Below are 25,345 nucleotides of genomic sequence, written 5' to 3'. Positions count from 1 at the left end.
AGGAACAGTTATAGTGGTGAGTTGTATCTCCAGAGGAACAGTTATAGTGGTGAGTTGTATCTCCAGAAGAACAGTTGTAGTGGTGAGTTGTATCTCCAGAGGAACAGTTATAGTGGTGAGTTGTATCTCCAGACAGAGGCACAGTTATAGTGGTGAGTTGTATCTCCAGAGGAACAGTTATAGTGGTGAGTTGTATCTCCAGAGGAACAGTTATAGTGGTGAGTTGTATCTCCAGACAGAGGCACAGTTATAGTGGTGAGTTGTATCTCCAGAGGAACAGTTATAGTGGTGAGTTGTATCTCCAGACAGAGGCACAGTTATAGTGGTGAGTTGTATCTCCAGAGGAACAGTTATAGTGGTGAGTTGTATCTCCAGACAGAGGAACAGTTATAGTGGTGAGTTGTATCCCATGCTCAGTCACTCAATACAGTATGTAGCCCTTGTATCTGATGATGTCTGGACAGAGAATGTATCACACGCCATACACTATTTACTTTTTGTCCAGACAGAATCAGATACATGGTCTACATATACAGAGACAGAGGGTCACCAGGCCCAGGCCGCCAAGGGCCCTCCCGTACCACCGGCCCTGTCCCAGGCCCCCTAGGGCCCTCCCGTACCGCTCCCTGTCCCAGGCCCCCTAGGGCCCTCCCGTACCACCGGCCCTGTCCCAGGCCCCCTAGGGCCCTCCCGTACCACCGGCCCTGTCCCAGGCCCCCTAGGGCCCTCCCGTACCATTCCCTGTCCCAGGCCCCCTAGGGCCCTCCCGTACCACCGGCCCTGTCCCAGGCCACCTAGGGCCCTCCCGTACCACTCCGTGTCCCAGGCCCCCTAGGGCCCTCCCGTACCACATTCCCTGTCCCAGGCCCCCTATGGCCCACTCATACCACTGGCCCTGGTCCAGGCACCCCTAATGTCCCAAGTGACACCCTATTCCCTATATAGTGCACTAACTTTGACCGGGGCCCATAAAGTGCCACGATACAGCATCTTCTAAATGTGTGTTGAAAAACACTTCCTCCTGGTGGAGAACTGAGGAAGTGCACCTAAACCATCTAAACTAGCCACTTATAACAGTATCATTACCATCTGTCTGATATCTAATGGTTCATAGCAAAGTGTTGTTGAAGTGGTTGAAGACAGGTGCAGGTGTATAGAGCTGTAGTCAGTATTATATGAGAGGATCAGAGAGGGTTTTTGTAGAGGAGAGAGGGTATAGTGAAACACTGTGCTTCCCTAGCAGCACAGAAATACACTGCACTGTCTTCAGCTTCTGTCACTTTGGGAAAATGTAGATACGCCATTTTATTAGCTGCAGCATCTCCACTGACATCAAAACGCCCTTTAAAGGAATCTTCCACCGTTGGACTGGTGTTCCACACATAACCAATGAGTTTCAGAGCAATGTTTTGGGCTGACTGTTGGTACCACAGTATCATGTTGTAGCTTGAAACAGTGTGGCTGCAGGTGAGATTAACTTTGTCTTCAGGTCCTTTTAGTTTTGCAGTAGGAGTCTGGTGAACTTTGTCTGTTTGTGACAGCCCTGTGAATGAAAGATACAGTATTACTCAGCATATTGACAGCAATATATTTCAGTAGTAAATCTATCTTTCATGAGGGATTTAGTACCTGTAACCCATAGTGGTAGAGTTGCTACATGTATGAGAAGCTTGATCATGTTGATGGTTCTGGAGAGAAGAGTCACATGGACAAGGAGAAAGGGTTTTCAGATAGTCAGAGATGTCATGTCATCTAGTGGGAGTGTCAAATGTATGTCAGCATCCCAAATGGCACCCTATTCCCTTTCTAGTGCACTACTTTAGACCAGAGCCCATAGGGGGAGAGGAGAATAAGTCAATAGAGAAGGGGAGCTGAACTGAGCTGCCGGAGGGGAAGGAAATGACATCACTTTGACGTCAGAACTTGTGTTGATATTCGAGCAGATCCCTTGTTCACCTACAGGTCTCCTGTTCAACTTAAAGGTGTATTGTGGAACATACCGGTATCTACATCATTAAAGGATTTGTCTTTTTATATAGACAGAAATGGAGTAATGGAATTTGACATTGTAACATTGAATAATTCATGTTAATGAGTGGTGACACTAAACTGTAAATACTGGTATACTGTACCAGGACAGATATCACCTTATGCCATCATCCATCTGTGTTTATTCATTGGCACTGAGTCAAAGTCAAACCTCAGATGCAGGTGTTCTGAGCCGTGGTCTAATATTACCATCAGACTGGGTTTTAGTAGAGAACAGGAGGAAGTCTACATCACTGTGTTGGCTGGCTGCACAGTAATAAACTGCACTGTGTTCAGGTCCTCTCAGACTCACTAGATGAAGATAAGCCTCTTTCCCACCGTCTCCACTCACATTGAAGTGCTTTTCAAATGAATTCTCCATGGTTATTGACTTGGTATATGCATAACCAATGAGTTTCATAGCAGTGTCTCCTGCTGACTGTTTGTACCATAGTATCACGTAGTAGTTAGGGATCGTATGGCTGCAGGTGAGTTGAACGTCTCCTCCAGGACCTTCTGTTAGTGCCACAGGCCTCTGATGAACGATGCTGCTAAACAACTGCCCTGTGGACACAGCGAGGGAGGGAGAGAGAGGGGAGAGAAGGTGACAGAGAAAGAGAGGAGAGACGGAGAGAGGAGAGAAGGTGAGAAAGATTTAGCAAGAGAAAGGATATTTTATTCAGTTTGATGACATTCGTAGTATAGTTAGGCTTCTCATCGTAAGTGATTTAATACCTGTCACCCAGAGTGGTAGAGCTGCCAGGTGAATCAGAACTCTGAACATCATGATGAAGAAAAAGATAATGATGAAGATGATGAATATGCTGAGCAAGACGATGATGATGAGGAGGTGATATGAGTGTCTCCTGGGTGAAGCTCTGAGGTGAAAGGAGATTGGCTGTTGTAGTAGCATGTTTCCTTCAGGGTGGTGGATAGTGACAGTGTTAGAGGGAGTGTCAGGAAGCCTGTACTGTAAAGCTTGCTCATAGGACCTCACTGTGAACATGACTGATTACATGATCATGACAATGAACCCATCAGGCATTAGAAGAACTAGAGTTAGAGGTCCCCCTACAGTATGTGATGAGACCATCAGACATTAGAAGAACTAGAGTTAGAGGTCCCCCTACAGTATGTGATGAGACCATCAGACATTAGAAGAACTAGAGTTAGAGGTCCCCCTGCAGTATGTGATGAGACCATCAGACATTAGAATAACTAGAGTTAGAGGTCCCCCTACAGTATGTGATGAGACCATCAGACATTAGAAGAACTAGAGTTAGAGGTCCCCTACAGTATGTGATGAGACCATCAGACATTAGAATAACTAGAGTTAGAGGTCCCCCTACAGTATGTGATGAGACCATCAGACATTAGAAGAACTAGAGTTAGAGGTCCCCCTACAGTATGTGATGAGACCATCAGACATTAGAAGAACTAGAGTTAGAGGTCCCCCTACAGTATGTGATGAGACCATCAGACATTAGAAGAACTAGAGTTAGAGGTCCCCCTACAGTATGTGATGAGACCATCAGACATTAGAAGAACTAGAGTTAGAGGTCCCCCTACAGTATGTGATGAGACCATCAGACATTAGAAGAACTAGAGTTAGAGGTCCCCCTACAGTATGTGATGAGACCATCAGACATTAGAACAACTAGAGTTAGAGGTCCCCCTACAGTATGTGATGAGACCATCTCTTTACATATTATGTTACATCCTGTTGAAATACTGGGGTTTTTGTGCAGCTGTACTTGTTGTCTGTATCACTGTGTTGACTCACAGCACAGAAGTACATTCCACTGTCTCCTGTCTCCAACTTCTTCACTGTAAAATATCCACTCTCAGCTACAGCCTTGCTGGCTGAGAATTTGTCTTTACTGAATTCCCCTGAATAGTCAGGTTGAGAACTGGGAGTAATGAAGACTACCTGCTTCATTCCCTCTCCTGGAAGCTGTCTGTACCAGTACATCTGGTAGTAGCTTGAATCCTTAGTGTGACTGCAGTTCATCAGAGCATCACTGTCTTTCAGTTTCCAGAGTATGGTGGGTATCTGAGTGACTTCACTCCCCTCAACAAGACCTGTAAGGACACAGTGAGAATGAAATCAATAGAGTTAGGTACAGTTAGACCTGAATACATCAAGACTGAGGAACATATGCTTGGAAACATCAATACATATAACTAGAGTAGTTCTTCATTGTAAATAAGAATTATGTTCTTAACTTTCCTAGTTAAAGGAATGAAACATTATGAAACTACCGGCAGCACAGAGCAGTGAGACAGTAACAGTGAAGAGAAATGTGAACATGTTTGATCATGTTATATGTGAGAGTGCTGGAAAGAGTCTGGTATCAATGTATATAAAACAAGAGGAGTGTCACATAGATGAATAGATGACAATCAGTAGACCACGGCAGGTTCCACCATATTCAACATGTCAGTGAAGTGGGAGGGACTGATGATCTGAATAATCATGCTAATTAGCTGTTCAGACTGTAGAGACATTCACATTATTAAAGTTAGGGGTCCCCCTACAGTCCATGATGAGACCATCAGCTCTTTACAGATTATATTCTATCCTATAGAGCTCGCCAGCTTGTAGTACTAAGAGATGGAAATGAGTCAGCATTTTCTACCTCTGGTTCGTTGACCCTTGCTATGGGAAAAATGAAGGGGGAAAATAATGGGGTTTTGGGATATAAGGTCTTAAGTTAACAAAGGCTTTGGAGATCATGTTTTGTTCTGTGCAATATCTTAAAACCTCTCTGGGCTAGGGTCTAGTTTCCTGAATTTCAGTAAATCAGTCTTTTGTCGTGCGAGCAGATGTTGCGCTAACGAATTTGCCTTTCCCATTGAACATACTTCTTTCCGTATGAAATATTATAGTTTATTTAAGTTTTAGATAGATGAATAGAAACATCGTTTGACTTGTTTGGACAAAGTTTAGCGGTTGCTTTTTGGACTCCTTTGTCTGCCTGTTGAGAATTACTGAAATCAATGCCACCAACTAAACTGACTTTTTGGGATATAAAGAAGGATTTTATCGAACAAAACAACCATTCATATTGTAGCTGGGACCCTTGGGATTGCAAACAGAGGAAGATCTTCAGAGGTAAGTGATTTATTTTTTTGCTATTTATGATTTTGTGAAGCTTGTGCTGGTTGAAAAATATGTTGATGTGGGGCGCCGTCAACAGACAATTGCATGGTATGCTTTCGCCATAAAATCTTTGTGGAATCTGACAACGCAGTTAGATTAAAAAGAAGTTAAGCTTTTACATGATATAAGACACTTGTATGTTCATGAATGTTTAATATTACAAATATTTACTTGAATTGCGCGCCCTCCAATTTCACCGGATGTTGTCGGCTTTGCCCCGGGACACGTAGCCCTAATTAGCAATCAGTTCTATGGCAAACATAACCATATAACCTGCATACAGATTCATATGAAGGGATTTAATACAAAGACCAATATTATTAATATGAAGAGTAAAGAGAAATGGTCCCAATACTGACCCCTGTGGTACACCTAATATCCTGGAAACTACACTCAACACCATCAGAACGCACACATTGTGTCCTGTCTGTCAGATAGCTCTTAAACCATTTGCAAGACTTATTGTCTAGGCCCATTTCAGACAGTTTTTGAATGAGTAGGGAATGGTCAATGGTGTTGAATGCCTTGGAAAAGTCTATTAATATTGCAGCACATTTATTTTGATCACCTAGGCAATTTAAAACATCTAAAACAAGCATAACAGCTGAAACAGCGTTGCCAAAGATGTTAGAGAAAAGAGATAGGAATCCCATTAGTGTAGCACGGTGGATCTGCGCCGATTCCAGCCGAGTGTCAGACTCGGTCGACGTCAAGTGGACCGAGTTTGGGCTGCCTTCAGCTCTTTATTATTTTTTTATTTTTTAACTTCAACAAGCATTTCTCAACGGCTGGCCATGCCTTCCTTCTGGCTACTCCAACCTCGGCCAACAGCTCCGCCCCCCCCGCAAGCTACTCGCCAAAGCCGCTCCAGCTTCTCCTTTACCCAAATCCAGATAGCAGATGTTCTGAAAGAGCTGCAAAACTGGACCCGTACAAATCAGCTGGGCTTGACAATCTGGACCCTCTATTTCTGAAACTATCCGCCACCATTGTCGCAACCCCTATTACCAGCCTGTTCAACCTCTCTTTCATATCGTCTGAGATCCCCAAGGATTGGAAAGCTGCCGCAGTCATCCCCCTCTTCAAAGGGGGAGACACCCTGGACCCAAACTGTTACAGACCTATATCCATCCTGCCCTGCCTATCTAAGGTCTTCGAAAGCCAAGTCAACAAACACATCACTGACCATCTCGAATCCCACTGTACCTTCTCCGCTGTGCAATCTGGTTTCCGAAACGGTCACGGGTGCACCTCAGCCACGCTCAAGGTTCTAAAGATATCATAACGATCTAGAAGAACAAGAAACGCACACCTATAAAGACGAGGTGCTGGCTAGCGGAGTAGAAACTTGAAAATAAAGGACACTCTAGGAGCTCAGATGCAAAAATGTAATACCAACGTTTCGACAGCCAAGCTGTCTTCATCAGGGTATAATCACAAACACTGCGGGATGACTCGTTTATATAGTGTCAAAAGACACAGGTGTCTGTAATCATGGCCAAGAGTGGCCTAATACCATTGGTTAATAATCAAATATTAAAATGTCATGCAAAGAACAGCATACAAACAAATGGATAGCATACGATATCATAAAGCTATCATAACCGCCATCGATAAAAGACAGAACTCTGCAGCCGTCTTCATCGACCTGGCCAAGGCTTTCGACTCTGCCAATCACTATATTCTTATCGGCAGACTCAGTAGCCTCGGTTTTTCTAATGACAGCCTTGCCTGGTTCACCAACTACTTTGCAGACAGAGTTCAGTGTGTCAAATCGGAGGGCATGTTGTCCGGTTCTCTGGCAGTCTCTATGGGGGTGCCACAGGGTTCAATTCTCGGGCCGACTCTTTTCTCTGTATATATTAATGATGTTGCTCTTGCTGCGGGCGATTCCCGGATCTACCTCTACGCAGACGACACCATTCTGTATACTTCTGGTCCTTCCTTGGACACTGTGCTATCTAACCTCCAAACGAGCTTCAATGCCATTCAACACTCCTTCTGTGGCCTCCAACTGCTCTTAAACGCTAGTAAAACCAAATGCATGCTTTTCAATCGTTCGCTGCCTGCACCCGCATGCCCGACTAGCATCACCACCCTGGATGGTTCCGACCTAGAATATGTGGACATCTATAAGTACCTAGGTGTCTGGCTAGTCTGTAAACTCTCCTTCCAGACTCATAGCAAACAGCTCCAATCTAAATCAAATCTAGAGTCGGCTTTCTATTTTGCAACATAGCCTCCTTCACTCACGCCGCCAAACTTGCCCTAGTAAAACTGACTATCCTACCGATCCTCGACTTCGGCGATGTCATCTACAAAATAGCTTCCATTACTCTACTCAGCAAACTGGATGCAGTTTATCACAGTGCCATCCGTTTTGTTACTAAAGCACCTTATACCACCCACCACTGCGACCTGTATGCTCTAGTCGAATGGCCTTTGCTACATATTCGTCACCAGACCCACTGGCTCCAGGTCATCTACAAGTCCATGCTAGGTAAAGCTCCGCCTTATCTCAGTTCACTGGTCACGATGGCAACACCCACCCGTAGCACACACTCCAGCAGGTGTATCTCACTGATCATCCCTAATGCCAACACCTCATTTGGCAGGCTTTCGTTCCAGTTCTCTGCTGCCTGTAACTGGAACGAATTGCAAAAATCGCTGAACTTGGAGACTTTTATCTCCCTCACCAACTTCAAACATCTGCTATCTGAGCAGCTAACCGATCGCTGCAGCTGTACATAGTCCATCGGTAAATAGCCCACCCAATTTACCTACCTCATCCCCATACTGTTTATATTTATTTACTTTTCTGCTCTTTTGCACACCAGTATCTCTACCTGTACATGACCATCTGATCATTTATCACTCCAGTGTTAATCTGCAAAATTGTAATTATTCGCCTACCTCCTCATGCCTTTTGAACACAATGTATATAGACTCTTTAAAAAAATAACTCTGTGTTGGTGTCTGTTCACACTGCTTTGCTTTATCTTGGCCAGGTCGCAGTTGTAAATGAGAACTTGTTCTCAACTAGCCTACCTGGATAAATAAAGGTGAAAAAAAATAAAATAAAATAGGGATTGTGATCCCTGCGTGGATTTATTGAATGATTATTTTTCCTGAGTAAATTACGTTATTTTACTCAGTTCTGTGTCCTGCGCCTGACTCCATTCTCACCTCTGCACAACTAACACCTGACACAGGCCGATTCCGGGGACAGTTATCTGGCCCAAATGTATTACATGGGGCTCGGGCCGATTGTGGCAACTCTCTGACAGATGATTACATGGGCTGATTTATATAATTAACATTTCGTTATTGAATTTTCCATATTTTCTCATTGTATCTGTGATCAAAATATACAATTAACATTTAAGTGAAATTCTTTAAGATGCCTATGTAGTATTTTAGTATTTTGATACTTTTTTGCATGACAATTGATAAACATTAAAACCTCTGAACCACCGATCCCGGATCCGGTATAATTGTCATCAGCAACGCTGAATAGCATAGCGCCACAGTCAAATAATATTACTAGAAAATATTCATATTCATGAAATCACAAGCGCAATATTGCAAAAACACAGCTTAGCCTTTTGTTAATCCACCTGTCGTCTCAGATTTTTGAAATTATGCTTTACAGCGAAAGCAATACAAGCATTTGTGTAAGTTTATCGATAATATATCAACCGGGACAGTTGGCTTTTCACTAGGACCGGGAGTAACAATGGCCACCTTTCTCTTTTGTGCACAAATCACTCTGAGAGCCCCCACCTATCCACTTCTCAATGTGGTCGTTCACACTCATTCTTCAAAATAAAAGCCTGAAACTATGTCTAAAGGCTGTTGACACCTTAGGGAAGCCATAGAAAAAGGAATATGGTTGATATCCCTTTAAATGGGCAATAGGGTTGCTTAAGAACAGAGAGGTTTCAAAAACAGGGGCACTTCCTGATTGGATTTTCCTCAGGTTTTAGCCTGCAATATAAGTTTTGTTTAACTCACAGACAAAAAAATTATAGTTTTAGAAACTTTAGAGTGTTTTCTATCCTAATCTGTCAATTATATGCATATTCTCGCATCTGGTCCTGAAAAATAGGTCATTTACTTTGGGAACTTTATTTTTCCAAACGGAAAAATTGTGCCCCCTAGCTTCAAGAGGTTATTAAGATCTTTGTGGATGGAGCCTCCAGAGTGGTGTGGTAGTCAAAAACACTGCATTGCAGTGAAAATTGTGTTGCTACAGATGGTGGTTCAAGACCTGTGCCGCCACCAGGACACCCATGAAGCGATGCACAATTGGAGTCGTCTGAGTTAGGGAAGGATTTGTTCGGCTGGGATGTCCTTGTCCCATCACTCTTTAGCGACTCTTGTGGCTGGCCGGGGGCATGCACACTGACACTGCTGATACCACAGTATGGTGATGTAGCTGGGGAGAGTGTGTTCCACCTGCTGATACCACAGTATGGTGTTGTAGCTGGGGAGAGTGTGTTCTACCTGCTGATACCACAGTATGGTGTTGTAGCTGGGGAGAGTGTGTTCCACCTGCTGATACCACAGTACGGTGTTGTAGCTGGGGAGAGTGTGTTCCACCTGCTGATACCACAGTATGGTGTTGTAGCTGGGGAGAGTGTGTTCTACCTGCTGATACCACAGTATGGTGTTGTAGCTGGGGAGAGTGTGTTCCACCTGCTGATACCACAGTACGGTGTTGTAGCTGGGGAGAGTGTGTTCTACCTGCTGATACCACAGTATGGTTTTGTAGCTAGGGAGAGTGTGTTCCACCTGCTGATACCACAGTATGGTGTTGTAGCTGGGGAGAGTGTGTGAACAGAACAGGACAGCAGTTTCTCCAGAACTCTGAAATACTGAAGATGGAGACTGAAGAACGCTGGAACAGAGCAGTTTAGCTGTTACAGAAGAGAGAGAGAGACCTGTTTGTTATAACTACTGTAGTCATTCAGGAAATATATGGAATTATAGATTATTTTAGATTGTATATAACCTGTAATCAAGAATAATCAAGAGATTCAGGTTAATATGTAGAAAATATCCAACAGTGAAAGATTGTTAGTTCAACACTGAGTCCAGATGAACATTCAAAAGGACATGGATCTTCAACTCTCAGACTCCTTACTACACACCATAGTTTACTGTGGTACTGTGTCTGGTGAGTCCACATGGATTAGTTGAGCTGTAACTCCACCTACAGGAAAGACATGATATCATACCATACTGTATCATGGTCTCCTGTATATCAGAGGGAACCTCCCCGATCTATTAGACCAGCTGGTGAGTGTTTTGGCATTGAATCAGAGTCAGATACACTGTGATGTTAACACAGGTGTGATTAGTCTACAGTACACCAGGGAGGAGGTTTTTGTAGAGCAGAGAGGGAGATCTGATGCACTGTGTAAACTAGCAGCACAGTAATACACAGCACTGCTATTTGGAGTTAGTTGTTTGATGGTTAAGGTGCTGGTACCACCTGCACTAGCATCTCCTTCTATATCAAATCCAGCCTCAGGAGATCCAGATGTCCCGATCATGTATGCTAAAAACACAAATTCTCTGTAGTTTGATTGCATGTACCAGAGGATACGATTGTAGCTTGATATACTATGTGAACACTCCATCTTAGCCAACTCTCCCTGGTTATTGTACAGGTCTGCAGGTGTTTGGTGAACCTGGTTACTGAGAGAAGAACCTTTAGGGAGAGAAAGAGAGAGAGAAAGAGAGAGAGAGAGAGAGAGAGAGAGAAAGAGAGAGAAAGAGAAAGAGAGAGAGAGAGAGAGAGAGAGAGAGAGAGAGAGAGAGAGAGAGAAAGAGAAAGAGAGAGAGAGAGAGAGAGTGAGATGTGAAACAACAGATAGAGAAACATATTCACTTGAAACATGAAAACCAATCAAATAAGGATATTATTAGTTGATGAAATCAATGATCTGAATACCTGCAGCCCAGGCTGTGTAACCCATGGTGATGGAGATAATAATTCTGATCATGTTGACTCACTGTTAAGGAGACAGAAATAATGAGACAGACAAACCACTCCACATGAATTAGAGGTGACTTCTCATCAACTCATCTCAGTGATCTTATAGGGGGATGCTGCCTCCTTATGAGAACATCTAAAACATCAGAGACCTGAGATGAACCCTGCAGGAGGAGTCTATGTGGGACAGGAAGCAGGGTTTAGTAGAGCAGAGAGGGAGATCTGATTAACTGATATCTGGAGGTAGTTGATTAATGGTTAAAGGAAATATTCACCCATTTTGAATGTTCTATAATTTTATCTGTGAGTGAGGTCCTATCGATGCCATGGGTCATTTCATGTCTTAATGTGTATCTGAGTTGTTGGCATTCAAGCAGGCAGACATTGGTCTGGTGTGACGTAGTATTGTGATAAAGTGATAAAGAGTGGCCCCCCTCCTGGCCCGCTCAGTGATCACTTGGCTACACAGCTGATGCCTTCCGGACTCTTCCCCAACACTGCATGAACTACACTAGTCCACTGGATCCATGCAGGAAGCTCTGGACCTTTGCATCGGATCATCGCTGCTAGCTAGATGCTACCGAGAGGCTATAGTGGCTAACGCCCCTGTCCTGAAGCTAGCACCAGTTAGCCGTGAGCCAGGCGTATCTCCCGGCTAGCAAACTAAAATTACTACAACCACAATACTTATTTCGCCAACTGGCCTGGACCCTTTGTCGACACGAAGCCCCGCCGTTCCACCACAACTGGTCTGCCGACGTAACTCCATCCGCTGTGCCCCCAACCGGCCTTTGCCAGACGTCGGAGCAGGCGCTTCTACTAGCCCCAGTCTGCTAACTTTAAACGCAGTGTCCCCAGCTTGCTAGGTAGTAGACGTTGGAGCAGGCGCTTCTACTAGCCCCAGTCTGCTAACTTTAAAAGCTGTGTCCCCAGCTTGCTAGGTAGTAGACGTTGGAGCAGGCGCTTCTACTAGCCCAGCCTGCTAACTTTAAACGCTGTGTCTCCAGCTTGCTAGGTAGTAGACGTCGGAGCAGGCGCTTCTACTAGCCCAGCCTGCTAACTTTAAACGCTGTGTCTCCAGTTTGCTAGGTAGTAACAACTACCCAGCGGCTTCCCTGTTCCATCTATTGCTGTTCATTGGACCCTATGATCACTTAGCTACATAGCGGATGGCTGCTGGACTGTTCATTAATCACAGTACTCCATTTTGTTTATTTGTTGTTTATCTGTCGGCCCCAGCCTCCAACTCAGGCCCTGTGTGTAGTTAACTGACCCTCTCTGCCCTTTCATCTCCATTTTACCTGTTGTTGTTGTCTTAGCAGATTAGCTGTTGTTGTCTTACCCGTTGTTGTCTTAGCTAGCTCTCCATATCATCACCTGTGATTGCTTTATGCCTCCCATTATGTCTCTCTCAAATGTCAATATGTCTTGAATATTGTCCTTTAGGATAGTTATCATTGTTTTAGATTACTGCGGAGCCCCTAGTCCCACTCAGCATGCCTCTGATACCTCCTTTGTCCCACCTCCCAGCCATTCTCAGGTCTCTACCACTCAGACATCCTCAGGTCTCTACCACTCAGACATCCTCAGGTCTCTACCACTCAGACATCCTCAGGTCTCTACCACTCAGACATCCTCAGGTCTCTACCACTCAGACATCCTCAAGTCTCTACCACTCAGCCATCCTCCGGTCTCTAACACTCAGCCATCCTCAGGTATCTACCACTCAGCCATCCTCAGGTCTCTACCACGCAGCCATCCTCAGGTCTCTACTACTCAGCCATCCTCAGGTCTCTACTACTCAGCCATCCTCAGGTCTCTACTACTCAGCCATCCTCAGGTCTCTACCACTCAGCCACACACACTGATACTGACACACTTCACATACACATATACACACACATTCATTCACCCATGGTCAGTCACTCAATGTATCTGATCATGTCCGGACAGAGAAAGTATAAGGTCCCTCCCAGCCACATTCCCTGTCCCTGGCCCCCAGGGCCCTCCCACACCAAATTCCCTGGCCCAGGCTCCCTAGGTCCCTCCCATACCACATTCATAGCCCAGGCCACCTAGAGCCCTCCAACACCACCGGCCCTGTCTCAGACCCCCTAAGGCCCTCCCATACCACCGGCCATATCTCAGACCCCCTAGGGCCCTCCCATACCACCGGCCCTGTCTCAGACCCCCTAAGGCCCTCCAACACCACCGGCCCTGTCTCAGACCCCCTAAGGCCCTCCAACACCACCGGCCATGTCTCAGACCCCCTAGGGCCCTCCCATACCCCAGGCCCTGTCTCAGACCCCCTAAGGCCATCCCATGCCACCGGCCTTGCCTCAGGCCCTGTAGGTCCCTCCCATACCACCGGCCCTGTCTCAGACCCCCTAAGGCCATCCCATGCCACCGGCCCTGCCTCAGGCCCCGTAGGGCCCTCCAATACCACCGGCCCTGGTCCAGGTACCCATACTGTCCCAAATGACACCCTATTCCCTATATAGTGCACTAACTTTGACCGGGGCCCATAAAGTGCCACGATACAGCATCTTCTAATTGTGTGTTGAGAAACACTCCCTCCTGGTGGAGAACTGAGGAAGTGCACCTAAACCATCTAAACTAGCCACTTATAACAGTATCATTACCATCTGTCTGATATCAAATGGTTCATAGCAAAGTGTTGTTGAAGTGGTTGAAGACAGGTGCAGGTGTATAGAGCTGTAGTCAGTATTGTATGAGAGGATCAGAGAGGGTTTTTGTAGAGGAGAGAGGGTATAGTGAAACACTGTGCTTCACTAGCAGCACAGAAATACACTGCACTGTCTTCAGCTTCTGGCACTTTGGGAAAATGTAGATACGCCATTTTATTAGCTGCAGCATCTCCACTGACATCAAAACGCCCTTTAAAGGAATCTTCCACCGTTGGACTGGTGTATCTCATATACCCAATGAGTTTCAGACCAGTGTTTTGGGCTGACTGTTGGTACCACAGTATCATGTTGTAATTTGAAACAGTGTGGCTGCAGGAGAGATTAACTTTGTCTTCAGGTCCTTTTAGTATTGCAGTAGGAGTCTGGTGAACTTTGTCTGTTTGTGACAGCCCTGTGGATGAAAACAGACCATCTGAAATATACAGTAATACTCAGCATATTGACAGCAATATATTTCAGTAGTAAATCTATCTTTCATGAGGGATTTAGTACCTGTCACCCATAGTGGTAGAGTTGCTACATGTATGAGAAGCTTGATCATGTTGATGGTTCTGGAGAGAAGAGTCACATGGACAAGGAGAAAGGGTTTTCAGATAGTCAGAGATGTCATGGCATCTAGTGGGAGTGTCACATGTATGTCAGCATCCCAAATGGCACCCTATTCCCTTTCTAGTGCACTACTTTAGACCAGAGCTCATAGGGGGGAGAGGAGAATAAGTCAATAGAGAAGGGGAGCTGAACTGAGCTGCCGGAGGGGAAGGAAATGACATCACTTTGACGTCAGAACTTTATTGTGGAACATACCGGTATCTACATCATTAAAGTATTTGTCTTTTTTTAGTCTTTAGATGTGATCTGTGTTATAGATTCTGCAGTCATCACACTAGAAATAGGATGTTATTTGAAGAAATACCTGAACCGTTTCTTCAAGACAACAACATCAACCACATTATTTGGTCTCGAGGTTTGATATCAACTTCCTCCATGTGCTCAGACATCTACAGCGGTGGACAGCAGGTGTGCTGGGTGTTGATGTACACTGCAGATATGGAGTAAAGGATCAGAAGGGGCTTTTGGACAAGAGAGAAGGGGATCTACATCACTGTGTTGACTTCAGGTCAGAACAGTAATACACTGCACTGACTTCAGATCAGAACAGTAATACACTGCACTGACTTCAGGTCAGAACAGTAATACACTGGACTGACTTCAGGTCAGAACAGTAATACACTGCACTGACTTCAGGTCAGAACAGTAATACACTGCACTGACTTCAGATCAGAACAGTGAGAGAGAGAGAGAGAGAGAGAGAGAGAGAGAGAGAGAGAGAGAGAGAGAGAGAGAGAGAGAGATTTAATACAAAGACCAATATTATTAATATGAAGAGTAAAGAGAAATGGTCCCAATACTGAGCCCTGTGGTACACCTAATATCCTGGAAACTACACTCAACACCATCACACACATTGTGTCCTGTCTGTCAGATAGTTCTTAAACCATTTGCAAGACTTATTGTCCAGGCCCATTTCAGACAGTTTTTGAATGAGTAGGGAATGTTCAATGGTGTTGAATGCCTTGGGAAAGTCCATTTTTCCCCAAAAGTATGTAATGTCACGTATTACTTATAGCTAGGATGTGGGGATTGATCTCGGGCCGATTCCAGTGAGAGTAATCTGGCCCAAATGTATTACTTGGTGCTCGTGCATTTCATTATTTATTTTTCCATATTTTCTCATTGTTTCTGTGATCAAAATATAAAATTAACATTTCAATTAAATTCTTTAAGAGTCCTGTGTAGTATTTTAGTATTTTGATACTTTTAGCAAGGCAATTGATAAACAATAACAACTTTGTGGAGGGTGCCTCCCTAGTGGGGCAGCGGTCTAAGACACTGCTATCAGTCTCTAGGTTTACCCCATCATGGTAGATATATCAGAGCAGCTTCAACTGCTGAAACCATAGTATGGTGTTGTAGCTGGGGAGAGTGTGTTCCACCTGCTGATACCACAGTATGGTGTTGTAGCTGGGGAGAGTGTGTTCCACCTGCTGATACCACAGTATGGTGTTGTAGCTGGGGAGAGTGTGTTCCACCTGCTGATACCACAGTATGGTGTTGTAGCTGGGGAGAGTGTGTTCCACCTGCTGATACCACAGTATGGTGTTGTAGCTGGGGAGAGTGTGTTCCACCTGCTGATACCACAGTATGGTGTTGTAGCTGGGGAGAGTGTGTGAAAAAATACTGAAGATGGAGACTGAAGAACGCTGGAGCAGAGCAGTTCACCTGTTACAGAAGAGGAGAGAGAGACCTGTTTGTTATAACTACTTTAGTCATTCAGGAAGTATATGGAATTATAGATCAAGAATAATCAAGAGATTCAGGTTAATAGGTAGAAAATATCCAACTGTGAAAGATTGTTAGTTCAACACTGAGTCCAGATGAACCTTCAAAAGGACATGGATCTTCAACTCTCAGACTCCTTACTACACACCATAGTTTACTGTGGTACTGTGTCTGGTGAGTCCACATGGGTTAGTTGAGCTGTAACTCCACCTACAGGAAAGACATGATATCATACCATACTGTATCATGGTCTCCTGTATATCAGAGGGAACCTCCCCTTTCTGTTAGACCAGCTGGTGAGTGTTTTGGCATTGAATCAGAGTCATATACAGTGTGACGTTAATACAGGTGTGATTAGTCTGCATTACACCAGGGAGGAGGTTTTTGTAGAGCAGAGAGGGAGATCTGATGCACTGTGTAAACTAGCAGCACAGTAATACACAGCACTGCTATTTGGAGTTAGTTGTTTGATGGTTAAGGTGCTGGTACCACCTGCATTAGCATCTCCTTCTATATCAAATCCAGCCTCAGGATATCCAGTTTTCACATTCAGGTATCCTAAATACACCAATTCTCTGTAGTTGGATTGCTTGTACCAGAGTACACGATCATAGCCTGATATACTATGTGAACACACCATCTTAGCCGACTTTCCCTGGATCTTGTACAGGGATGCAGGACTCTGGTAAACCTGGTTACTGAGAGAAGAACCTGGAGAGAGAGAGGCAGAGAGAAAGAGAGAGAGAGAGAGAGAGAGAGAGAGAGAGAGACAAACATGTTCACTTGAAACATAAAATTAAACAATCAAATAAGGATATTATTAGTTGATGAAATCAGTGATCTGAATACCTGCAGCCCAGGCTGTGTAACCCATGGTGATGGAGATAAGAATTCTGATCATGTTGACTCACTGTTAAGGAGACAGAAAGAATGAGACAGACAAACCACTCCACATGAATTAGAGGTGACTTCTCATCAACTCATCTCAGTGATCTTATAGAGGGATGCTGCCTCCTTCTGAGAACATCTAAAACATCAGACACCTGTGATAAACCCTGCAGGAGGAGTCTATGTGGGACAGGAAGCAGGGTTTTGTAGAGCAGAGAGGGAGTTTTGAAGCACTGATATCTGGAGGTAGTTGATTGATGGTTACCTATCGATGCCATGGGTCATTTCATGTCTTAATGTGTATCTGAGTTGTTGTCATTCAAGCAGGCAGACATTGGTCTGGTGTGACGTAGTATTGTGATAATGTGATAAAGAGTGGCCCACCTCCCGGCCCGCTCAGTGATCACTTGGCTACACAGCTGATGCCTTCCGGACTCTTCCCCAACACTGCATTAACTACACTAGTCCACCGGATCCTTGCAGTAAGCTCTGGACCTTTGCATCGGATCATCGCTGCTAGCAAGCTGCTACCGAGAGGCTATAGTGGCTAACGCCCCTGTCCTGAAGTTGTCACCAGTTAGCAGTGAGCCAGGCGTATCTCTCGGCGAGCAAACTAAATTACTACAACCACATTACCTCTTTCGCCAACTGGCCTGGACCCTTTGCCGACACGAAGCCCCGCCGTTCCACCACAACTGGTCTGCCGACGTAACTCCATCCGCAGTGCCCCCAACCGGCATTTGCCAGACGTCGGTGCAGGCGCTTCTACTAGCCCCGGCCTGCTAACTTTAAACGCGGTGTCCCCAGCTTGCTAGGTAGTAGACGTCGGAATAGGCGCTTCTACTAGCCCCAGTCTGCTAACTTTAAACGCTGTGTCCCCAGCTTGCTAGGTAGTAGACGTCGGAGCAGGCGCTTCTACTAGCCCCAGTCTGCTAACTTTAAACGCTGTGTCCCCAGCTTGCTAGGTAGTAGACGTCAGAGCAGGCGCTTCTACTAGCCCCGGCCTGGTAACTTTAAACGCTGTGTCCCCTGCTTGCTAGGTAGTAGACGTCGGAGCAGGCGCTTCTACTAGCCCCAGTCTGCTAACTTTAAACGCTGTGTCCCCTGCTTGCTAGGTAGTAGACGTCGGAGCAGGTGCTTCTACTAGCCCCAGACTGCTAACTTTAAACGCTGTGTCCCCAGCTTGCTAGGTAGTAGACGTCAGAGCAGGCGCTTCTACTAGCCCCGGCCTGCTAACTTTAAACGCTGTGTCCCCAGCTTGCTAGGTAGTAACAACTACCCAGCGGCTTCCCTGTTCCATCTATTGCTGTTCACTGGGCCCTATGATCACTTGGCTACATAGCTGATGGCTGCTGGACTGTTCATTAATCACGGTACTCCATTTTGTTTATTTTTTGTTTATCTGTTGCCCCCAGCCTCCAACTCAGGCCCTGTGTGTAGTTAACTGACCCTCTCTGCTCTTTCATCTCCATTTTACCTGTTGTTGTTGTCTTAGCCCGTATAGCTGTTGTTGTCTTACCCGTTGTTGTCTTAGCTAGCTCTCCCAATCAACACCTGTGATTGCTTTATGCCTCCCATTATGTCTCTCTCAAATGTCAATATGCCTTGAATATTGTCCTTTAGGATAGTTATCATTGTTTTAGATTACTGCGGAGCCCCTAGTCCCACTCAGCATGCCTCTGATACCTCCTTTGTCCCACCTCCCAGCCATTCTCAGGTCTCCACCACTCAGCCATCCTCAGGTCTCCACCACTCAGCCATCCTCAGGTCTCTACCACTCAGCCATCCTCAGGTCTCTACCACTCAGCCTTCCTCAGGTCTCTACCACTCAGCCATCCTCAGGTCTCCATCACTCAGCCATCCTCAGGTCTCTACTACTCAGCCATCCTCAGGTCTCTACCACTCAGCCATCCTCAGGTCTCTACTACTCAGCCATCCTCAGGTCCCTACCACTCAGCCATCCTCAGGTCTCTACTACTCAGCCATTCTCAGGTCTCTACTACTCAGCCATTCTCAGGTCTCTACCACTCAGCCATCCTCAGGTCTCCACCACTCAGCCATCCTCAGGTCTCTACCACTCAGCCATCCTCAGGACTCTACCACTCAGCCATCCTCAGGTCTCTACCACTCAGCCATCCTCAGGTCTCCACCACTCAGCCATACTCAGGTCTCTACTACTCAGCCATCCTCAGGTCTCTACCACTCAGCCATCCTCAGGTCTCTACTACTCAGCCATCCTCTGGTCTCTACTACTCAGCCATCCTCAGGTCTCTACTACTCAGCCATTCTCAAGTCTCTACCACTCAGCCATCCTCAGGTCTCCACCACTCAGCCATCCTCAGGTCTCTACCACTCAGCCATCCTCAGGACTCTACCACTCAGCCATCCTCAGGTCTCCACCACTCATCCATCCTCAGGTCTCCACCACTCAGCCATCCCCAGGGCTTTACCACTAAGCCATCCACAGGTCTCCACCACTCAGCCATCCTCAGGGCTCTACCACTCAGCCATCCTCAGGTCTCTACTACTCAGCCGTCCTCAGGTCTCCACCACTCAGCCATCCTCAGGTCTCTACCACTCAGCCTTCCTCAGGTGTCCACCACTCAGCCATCCTCAGGTGTCTATCACTCAGCCATCCTCAGGTCTCTACTACTCAGCCATTCTCAGGTCTCTACCACTCAGGCATCCTCAGGATTCTACTACAAAGCCATCCTCAGGTCTCTACCACTCAGCCATCCTCAGGTCTCTACCACTCAGCCATCCTCAGGTCTCTACTACTCAGCCATCCTCAGGTCTCTACCACTCAGCCATCCTCAGGTCTCTACCACTCAGCCATCCTCAGGTCTCTACTACTCAGCCATCCTCAGGTCTCTACCACTCAGCCATTCTCAGGTCTCTACCACTCAGACATCCTCAGGTTTCTACTACTCAGCCATTCTCAGGTCTCTACTACTCAGCCATCCTCAGGTCTCCACCACTCAGCCATCCTCAGGTCTCTACTACTCAGCCGTCCTCAGGTCTCTACCACTCAGCCACACACACTGATACTGAGACACTTCACATACACATATACACACACACTCATTCACCCATGCTCAGTCACTCAATACAGTATGTAGCCCTTGTATCTGATCATGTCTGGACAGAGAAAGTATGAGGGCCCTCCCATACCACATTCCCTGGCCCCCAGGGCACTCCCACACCAAATTCCCTGGCCCAGGCTCCCTAGGTCCCTCCCATACCACGTTCCATGGCCCAGGACACCTAGAGCCCTCCAACACCACCGGCCCTGTCTCAGACCCCTAAGGCCCTCCCATGCCACAGGCACTGCCTCAGGCCCCGTAGGGCCCTCCAATACCACAGGCCCTGGTCCAGGCACCCATACTGTCCCAAGTGACACCCTATTCCCTATATAGTGCACTAACTTTGACCGGGGCCCACAAAGTGCCACGATACAGCATCTTCTAAATGTGTGTTGAGAAACACTTCCTCCTGGTGGAGAACCGAGGAAGTGCACCTAAACCATCTAAACTAGCCACTTATAACAGTATCATTACCATCTGTCTGATATCAAATGGTTCATAGCAAAGTGTTGTTGAAGTGGTTGAAGACAGGTGCAGGTGTATAGAGCTGTAGTCAGTATTATATGAGAGGATCAGAGAGGGTTTTTGTAGAGGAGAGAGGGTATAGTGAAACACTGTGCTTCACTAGCAGCACAGAAATACACTGCACTGTCTTCAGCTTCTGGCACTTTGGGAAAATGTAGATACGCCATTTTATTAGCTGCAGCATCTCCACTGACATCAAAACGCCCTTTAAAGGAATCTTCCACCATTGGACTGGTGAATCTCACATACCCAATGAGTTTCAGAGCAGTGTTTTGGGCTGACTGTTGGTACCACAGTATCATGTTGTAATTTGAATCAGTGTGGCTGCAGGTGAGATTAACTTTGTCTTCAGGTCCTTTTAGTATTGCAGTAGGAGTCTGGTGAACTTTGTCTGTTTGTGACAGCCCTGTGGATGAAAACAGACCATCTGAAAGATACAGTAATACTCAGCATATTGACAGCAATATATTTCAGTAGTAAATCTATCTTTCATGAGGGATTTAGTACCTGTCACCCATAGTGGTAGAGTTGCTACATGTATGAGAAGCTTGATCATGTTGATGGTTCTGGAGAGAAGAGTCACATGGACAAGGAGAAAGGGTTTTCAGATAGTCAGAGATGTCATGTCATCTAGTGGGAGTGTCAAATGTATGTCAGCATCCCAAATGGCACCCTATTCCCTTTCTAGTGCACTACTTTAGACCAGAGCCCATAGGGGGAGAGGAGAATAAGTCAATAGAGAAGGGGAGCTGAACTGAGCTGCCGGAGGGGAAGGAAATGACATCACTTTGACGTCAGAACTTGTGTTGATATTCAAGCAGATCCCTTGTTCACCTACAGGTCTCCTGTTCAACTTGAAGGTGTATTGTGGAACATACCGGTATCTACATCATTAAAGGATTTGTCTTTTTATATAGACAGAAATGGAGTAATGGAATTTGACATTGTAACATTGAATAATGTATGTTAATGAGTGGTGACACTAAACTGTAAATACTGGTATACTGTACCAGGACAGATATCACCTTATGCCATCATCCATCTGTGTTTATTCATTGGCACTGAGTCAAAGTCAAACCTCAGATGCAGGTGTTCTGAGCCGTGGTCTAATATTACCATCAGACAGGGTTTTAGTAGAGAACAGGAGGAAGTCTACATCACTGTGTTGGCTGGCTGCACAGTAATAAACTGCACTGTGTTCAGGTCCTCTCAGACTCACTAGATGAAGATTAGCCTCTTCCCCACCATCTCCACTCACATTGAAGTGCTTTTCAAATGATTTCTCCATGGTTATTGACTTGGTATATGCATAACCAATAAGTTTCATAGCAGTGTCTCCTGCTGACTGTTTGTACCATAGTATCACGTAGTAGTTAGGGATCGTATGGCTGCAGGTGAGTTGAACGTCTCCTCCAGGACCTTCTGTTAGTGCCACAGGCCTCTGATGAACCATGCTACTAAACAACTGCCCTGTGGACACAGCGAGGGAGGGAGAGAGAGGGGAGAGAAGGTGACAGAGAAAGAGAGGAGAGACGGAGAGAGGAGAGAAGGTGACAGAGAAAGAGAGGAGAGACGGAGAGAGGAGAGAAGGTGAGAAAGATGGAGCAAGAGAAAGGATATTTTATTCAGTTTGATGACATTCGTAGTATCGTTATGCTTCTCATCGTAAGTGATTTAATACCTGTCACCCAGAGTGGTAGAGCTGCCAGGTGAATCAGAACTCTGAACATCATGATGAAGAAAAAGATAATGATGAAGATGATGAATATGCTGAGGAAGACGATGATGATGAGGAGGTGATATGAGTGTCTCCTGGGTGAAGCTCTGAGGTGAAAGGAGATTGGCTGTTGTAGTAGCATGTTTCCTTCAGGGTGGTGGATAGTGACAGTGTTAGAGGGAGTGTCAGGAAGCCTGTACTGTAAAGCCTGCTCATAGGTTCTCACTGTGAACATGACTGATTACATGATCATGACAATGAACCCATCAGACATTAGAAGAGCTAGAGTTAGAGGTCCCCCTACAGTATGTGATGAGACCATCAGACATTAGAAGAACTAGAGTTAGAGGTCCCCCTACAGTATGTGATGAAACCATCAGACATTAGAAGAACTAGAGTTAGAGGTCCCCCTACAGTATGTGATGAGACCATCAGACATTAGAAGAACTAGAGTTAGAGGTCCCCCTACAGTATGTGAGGAGACCATCAGACATTAGAAGAACTAGAGTTAGAGGTCCCCTACAGTATGTGATGAGACCATCAGACATTAGAAGAACTAGAGTTAGAGGTCCCCCTACAGTATGTGATGAGACCATCAGACATTAGAAGAACTAGAGTTAGAGGTCCCCCTACAGTATGTGATGAGACCATCAGACATTAGAAGAACTAGAGTTAGAGGTCCCCCTACAGTATGTGATGATACCATCAGACATTAGAAGAACTAGAGTTAGAGGTCCCCCTACAGTATGTGATGAGACCATCAGACATTAGAAGAACTAGAGTTAGAGGTCCCCCTACAGTATGTGATGAAACCATCAGACATTAGAAGAACTAGAGTTAGAGGTCCCCCTACAGTATGTGATGAGACCATCAGACATTAGAAGAACTAGAGTTAGAGGTCCCCCTACAGTATGTGATGAGACCATCAGACATTAGAAAAACTAGAGTTAGAGGTCCCCTACAGTATGTGATGAGACCATCAGACATTAGAAGAACTAGAGTTAGAGGTCCCCTACAGTATGTGATGAGACCATCAGACATTAGAAGAACTAGAGTTAGAGGACCCCCTACAGTATGTGATGAGACCATCAGACATTAGAATAACTAGAGTTAGAGGTCCCCTACAGTATGTGATGAGACCATCAGACATTAGAAGAACTAGAGTTAGAGGTCCCCCTACAGTATGTGATGAGACCATCAGACATTAGAAGAACTAGAGTTAGAGGTCCCCCTACAGTATGTGATGAGACCATCAGACATTAGAAGAACTAGAGTTAGAGATCCCCCTACAGTATGTGATGAGACCATCAGACATTAGAAGAACTAGAGTTAGAGGACCCCCTACAGTATGTGATGAGACCATCAGACATTAGAAGAACTAGAGTTAGAGGTCCCCCTACAGTATGTGATGAGACCATCAGACATTAGAAGAACTAGAGTTAGAGGTCCCCCTACAGTATGTGATGAGACCATCAGACATTAGAAGAACTAGAGTTAGAGGTCCCCCTACAGTATGTGATGAGACCATCAGACATTAGAAGAACTAGAGTTAGAGGTCCCCCTACAGTATGTGATGAGACCATCAGACATTAGAAGAACTAGAGTTAGAGGTCCCCCTACAGTATGTGATGAGACCATCAGACATTAGAAGAACTAGAGTTAGAGGTCCCCCTACAGTATGTGATGAGACCATCAGACATTAGAAGAACTAGAGTTAGAGGTCCCCCTACAGTATGTGATGAGACCATCAGACATTAGAAGAACTAGAGTTAGAGGTCCCCCTACAGTATGTGATGAGACCATCAGACATTAGAAGAACTAGAGTTAGAGGTCCCCCTACAGTATGTGATGAGACCATCAGACATTAGAAGAACTAGAGTTAGAGGTCCCCCTACAGTATGTGATGAGACCATCAGACATTAGAAGAACTAGAGTTAGAGGTCCCCCTACAGTATGTGATGAGACCATCTCTTTACATATTATGTTACATCCTGTTGAAATACTGGGGTTTTTGTGCAGCTGTACTTGTTGTCTGTATCACTGTGTTCACTCACAGCACAGAAGTACATTCCACTGTCTCCTGTCTCCAACTTCTTCACTGTGAAAGCTCCACTCTCAGCTACAGCCTTGCTGGCTGAGAATTTGTCTTTACTGAATCCCCCTGAATAGTCAGGTTGAGAACTGGGAATAATGAAGACTACCTGCTTCATTCCCTCTCCTGGAAGCTGTCTGTACCAGTACATCTGGTAGTAGCTAGAATCCTTAGAGTGACTGCAGTTCATCTGAGCATCACTGTCTTTCGGTCCCCAGAGTATGGTGGGTGTCTGAGTGACTTCACTCCCCTCAACAAGACCTGTAAGGACACAGTGAGAATTAAATCAATAGAGTTAGGTACAGTTAGACCTGAATACATCAAGACTCAGGTGAAGTGAACATACGCTTGGAAACATCAATATATATAACTAGAGAAGTCCTTCATTGTAAATAAGAATTGTGTTCTTAACTTTCCTGGTTAAATAAATGAAACATTATGAAACTGTACCTGCAGCACAGAGCAGTGAGACAGTAACAGTGAAGAGAAATGTGAACATGTTTGATCACGTTATATGTGAGAGTGCTGGAAAGAGTCTGGTATCAATGTATATAAATCAAGAGGAGTGTCACATAGATGAATAGATGACAATCAGTAGACCACGGCAGGTTCCACCATATTCAACATGTCAGTGAAGTGGGAGGGACTGATGATCTGAATACATCATGCTAATTAGTGGTTCAGACTGTAGAGACATTCACATTATTAAAGTTAGAGGTCCCCCTACAGTCCATGATGAGACCATCAGCTCTTTACAGATTATATTCTATCCTATAGAGCTCGCCAGCTTGTAGTCCTAA

General features: G+C 45.4%; 2 protein-coding genes and 1 gene segment (V, D, J or C); all 3 read right to left on the bottom strand.

Moving 5' to 3' along the window:
• Positions 1-2,106: 2,106 nt before the first annotated feature.
• Positions 2,107-3,197, bottom strand: LOC118944159. Its single transcript, XM_036962333.1, has 2 exons — positions 2,764-3,197; positions 2,107-2,592 (listed from the first exon to the last, which is right to left on the bottom strand). Exons 1-2 carry the CDS (start codon positions 3,032-3,034, stop codon positions 2,195-2,197), a joined length of 669 nt encoding a protein of 222 aa, XP_036818228.1. The 5' UTR covers positions 3,035-3,197; the 3' UTR covers positions 2,107-2,194.
• A 497-nt stretch (positions 3,198-3,694) lies between these two features.
• On the bottom strand, positions 3,695-25,087 carry LOC118944158. The segment is given in 2 exon segments: positions 3,695-4,110; positions 24,996-25,087. Coding segments are annotated over 2 exon segments (423 nt in total).
• Positions 21,721-22,824, bottom strand: LOC118944157. Its single transcript, XM_036962332.1, has 2 exons — positions 22,418-22,824; positions 21,721-22,206 (listed from the first exon to the last, which is right to left on the bottom strand). Exons 1-2 carry the CDS (start codon positions 22,686-22,688, stop codon positions 21,809-21,811), a joined length of 669 nt encoding a protein of 222 aa, XP_036818227.1. The 5' UTR covers positions 22,689-22,824; the 3' UTR covers positions 21,721-21,808.
• Positions 25,088-25,345: the final 258 nt, after the last annotated feature.

Source organism: Oncorhynchus mykiss, chromosome 25 (assembly GCF_013265735.2).
Source record: "Oncorhynchus mykiss isolate Arlee chromosome 25, USDA_OmykA_1.1, whole genome shotgun sequence".
In the NCBI taxonomy this organism is placed as follows: domain Eukaryota; kingdom Metazoa; phylum Chordata; class Actinopteri; order Salmoniformes; family Salmonidae; genus Oncorhynchus; species Oncorhynchus mykiss.
This window is presented reverse-complemented; position numbering and strand designations above follow the sequence as displayed.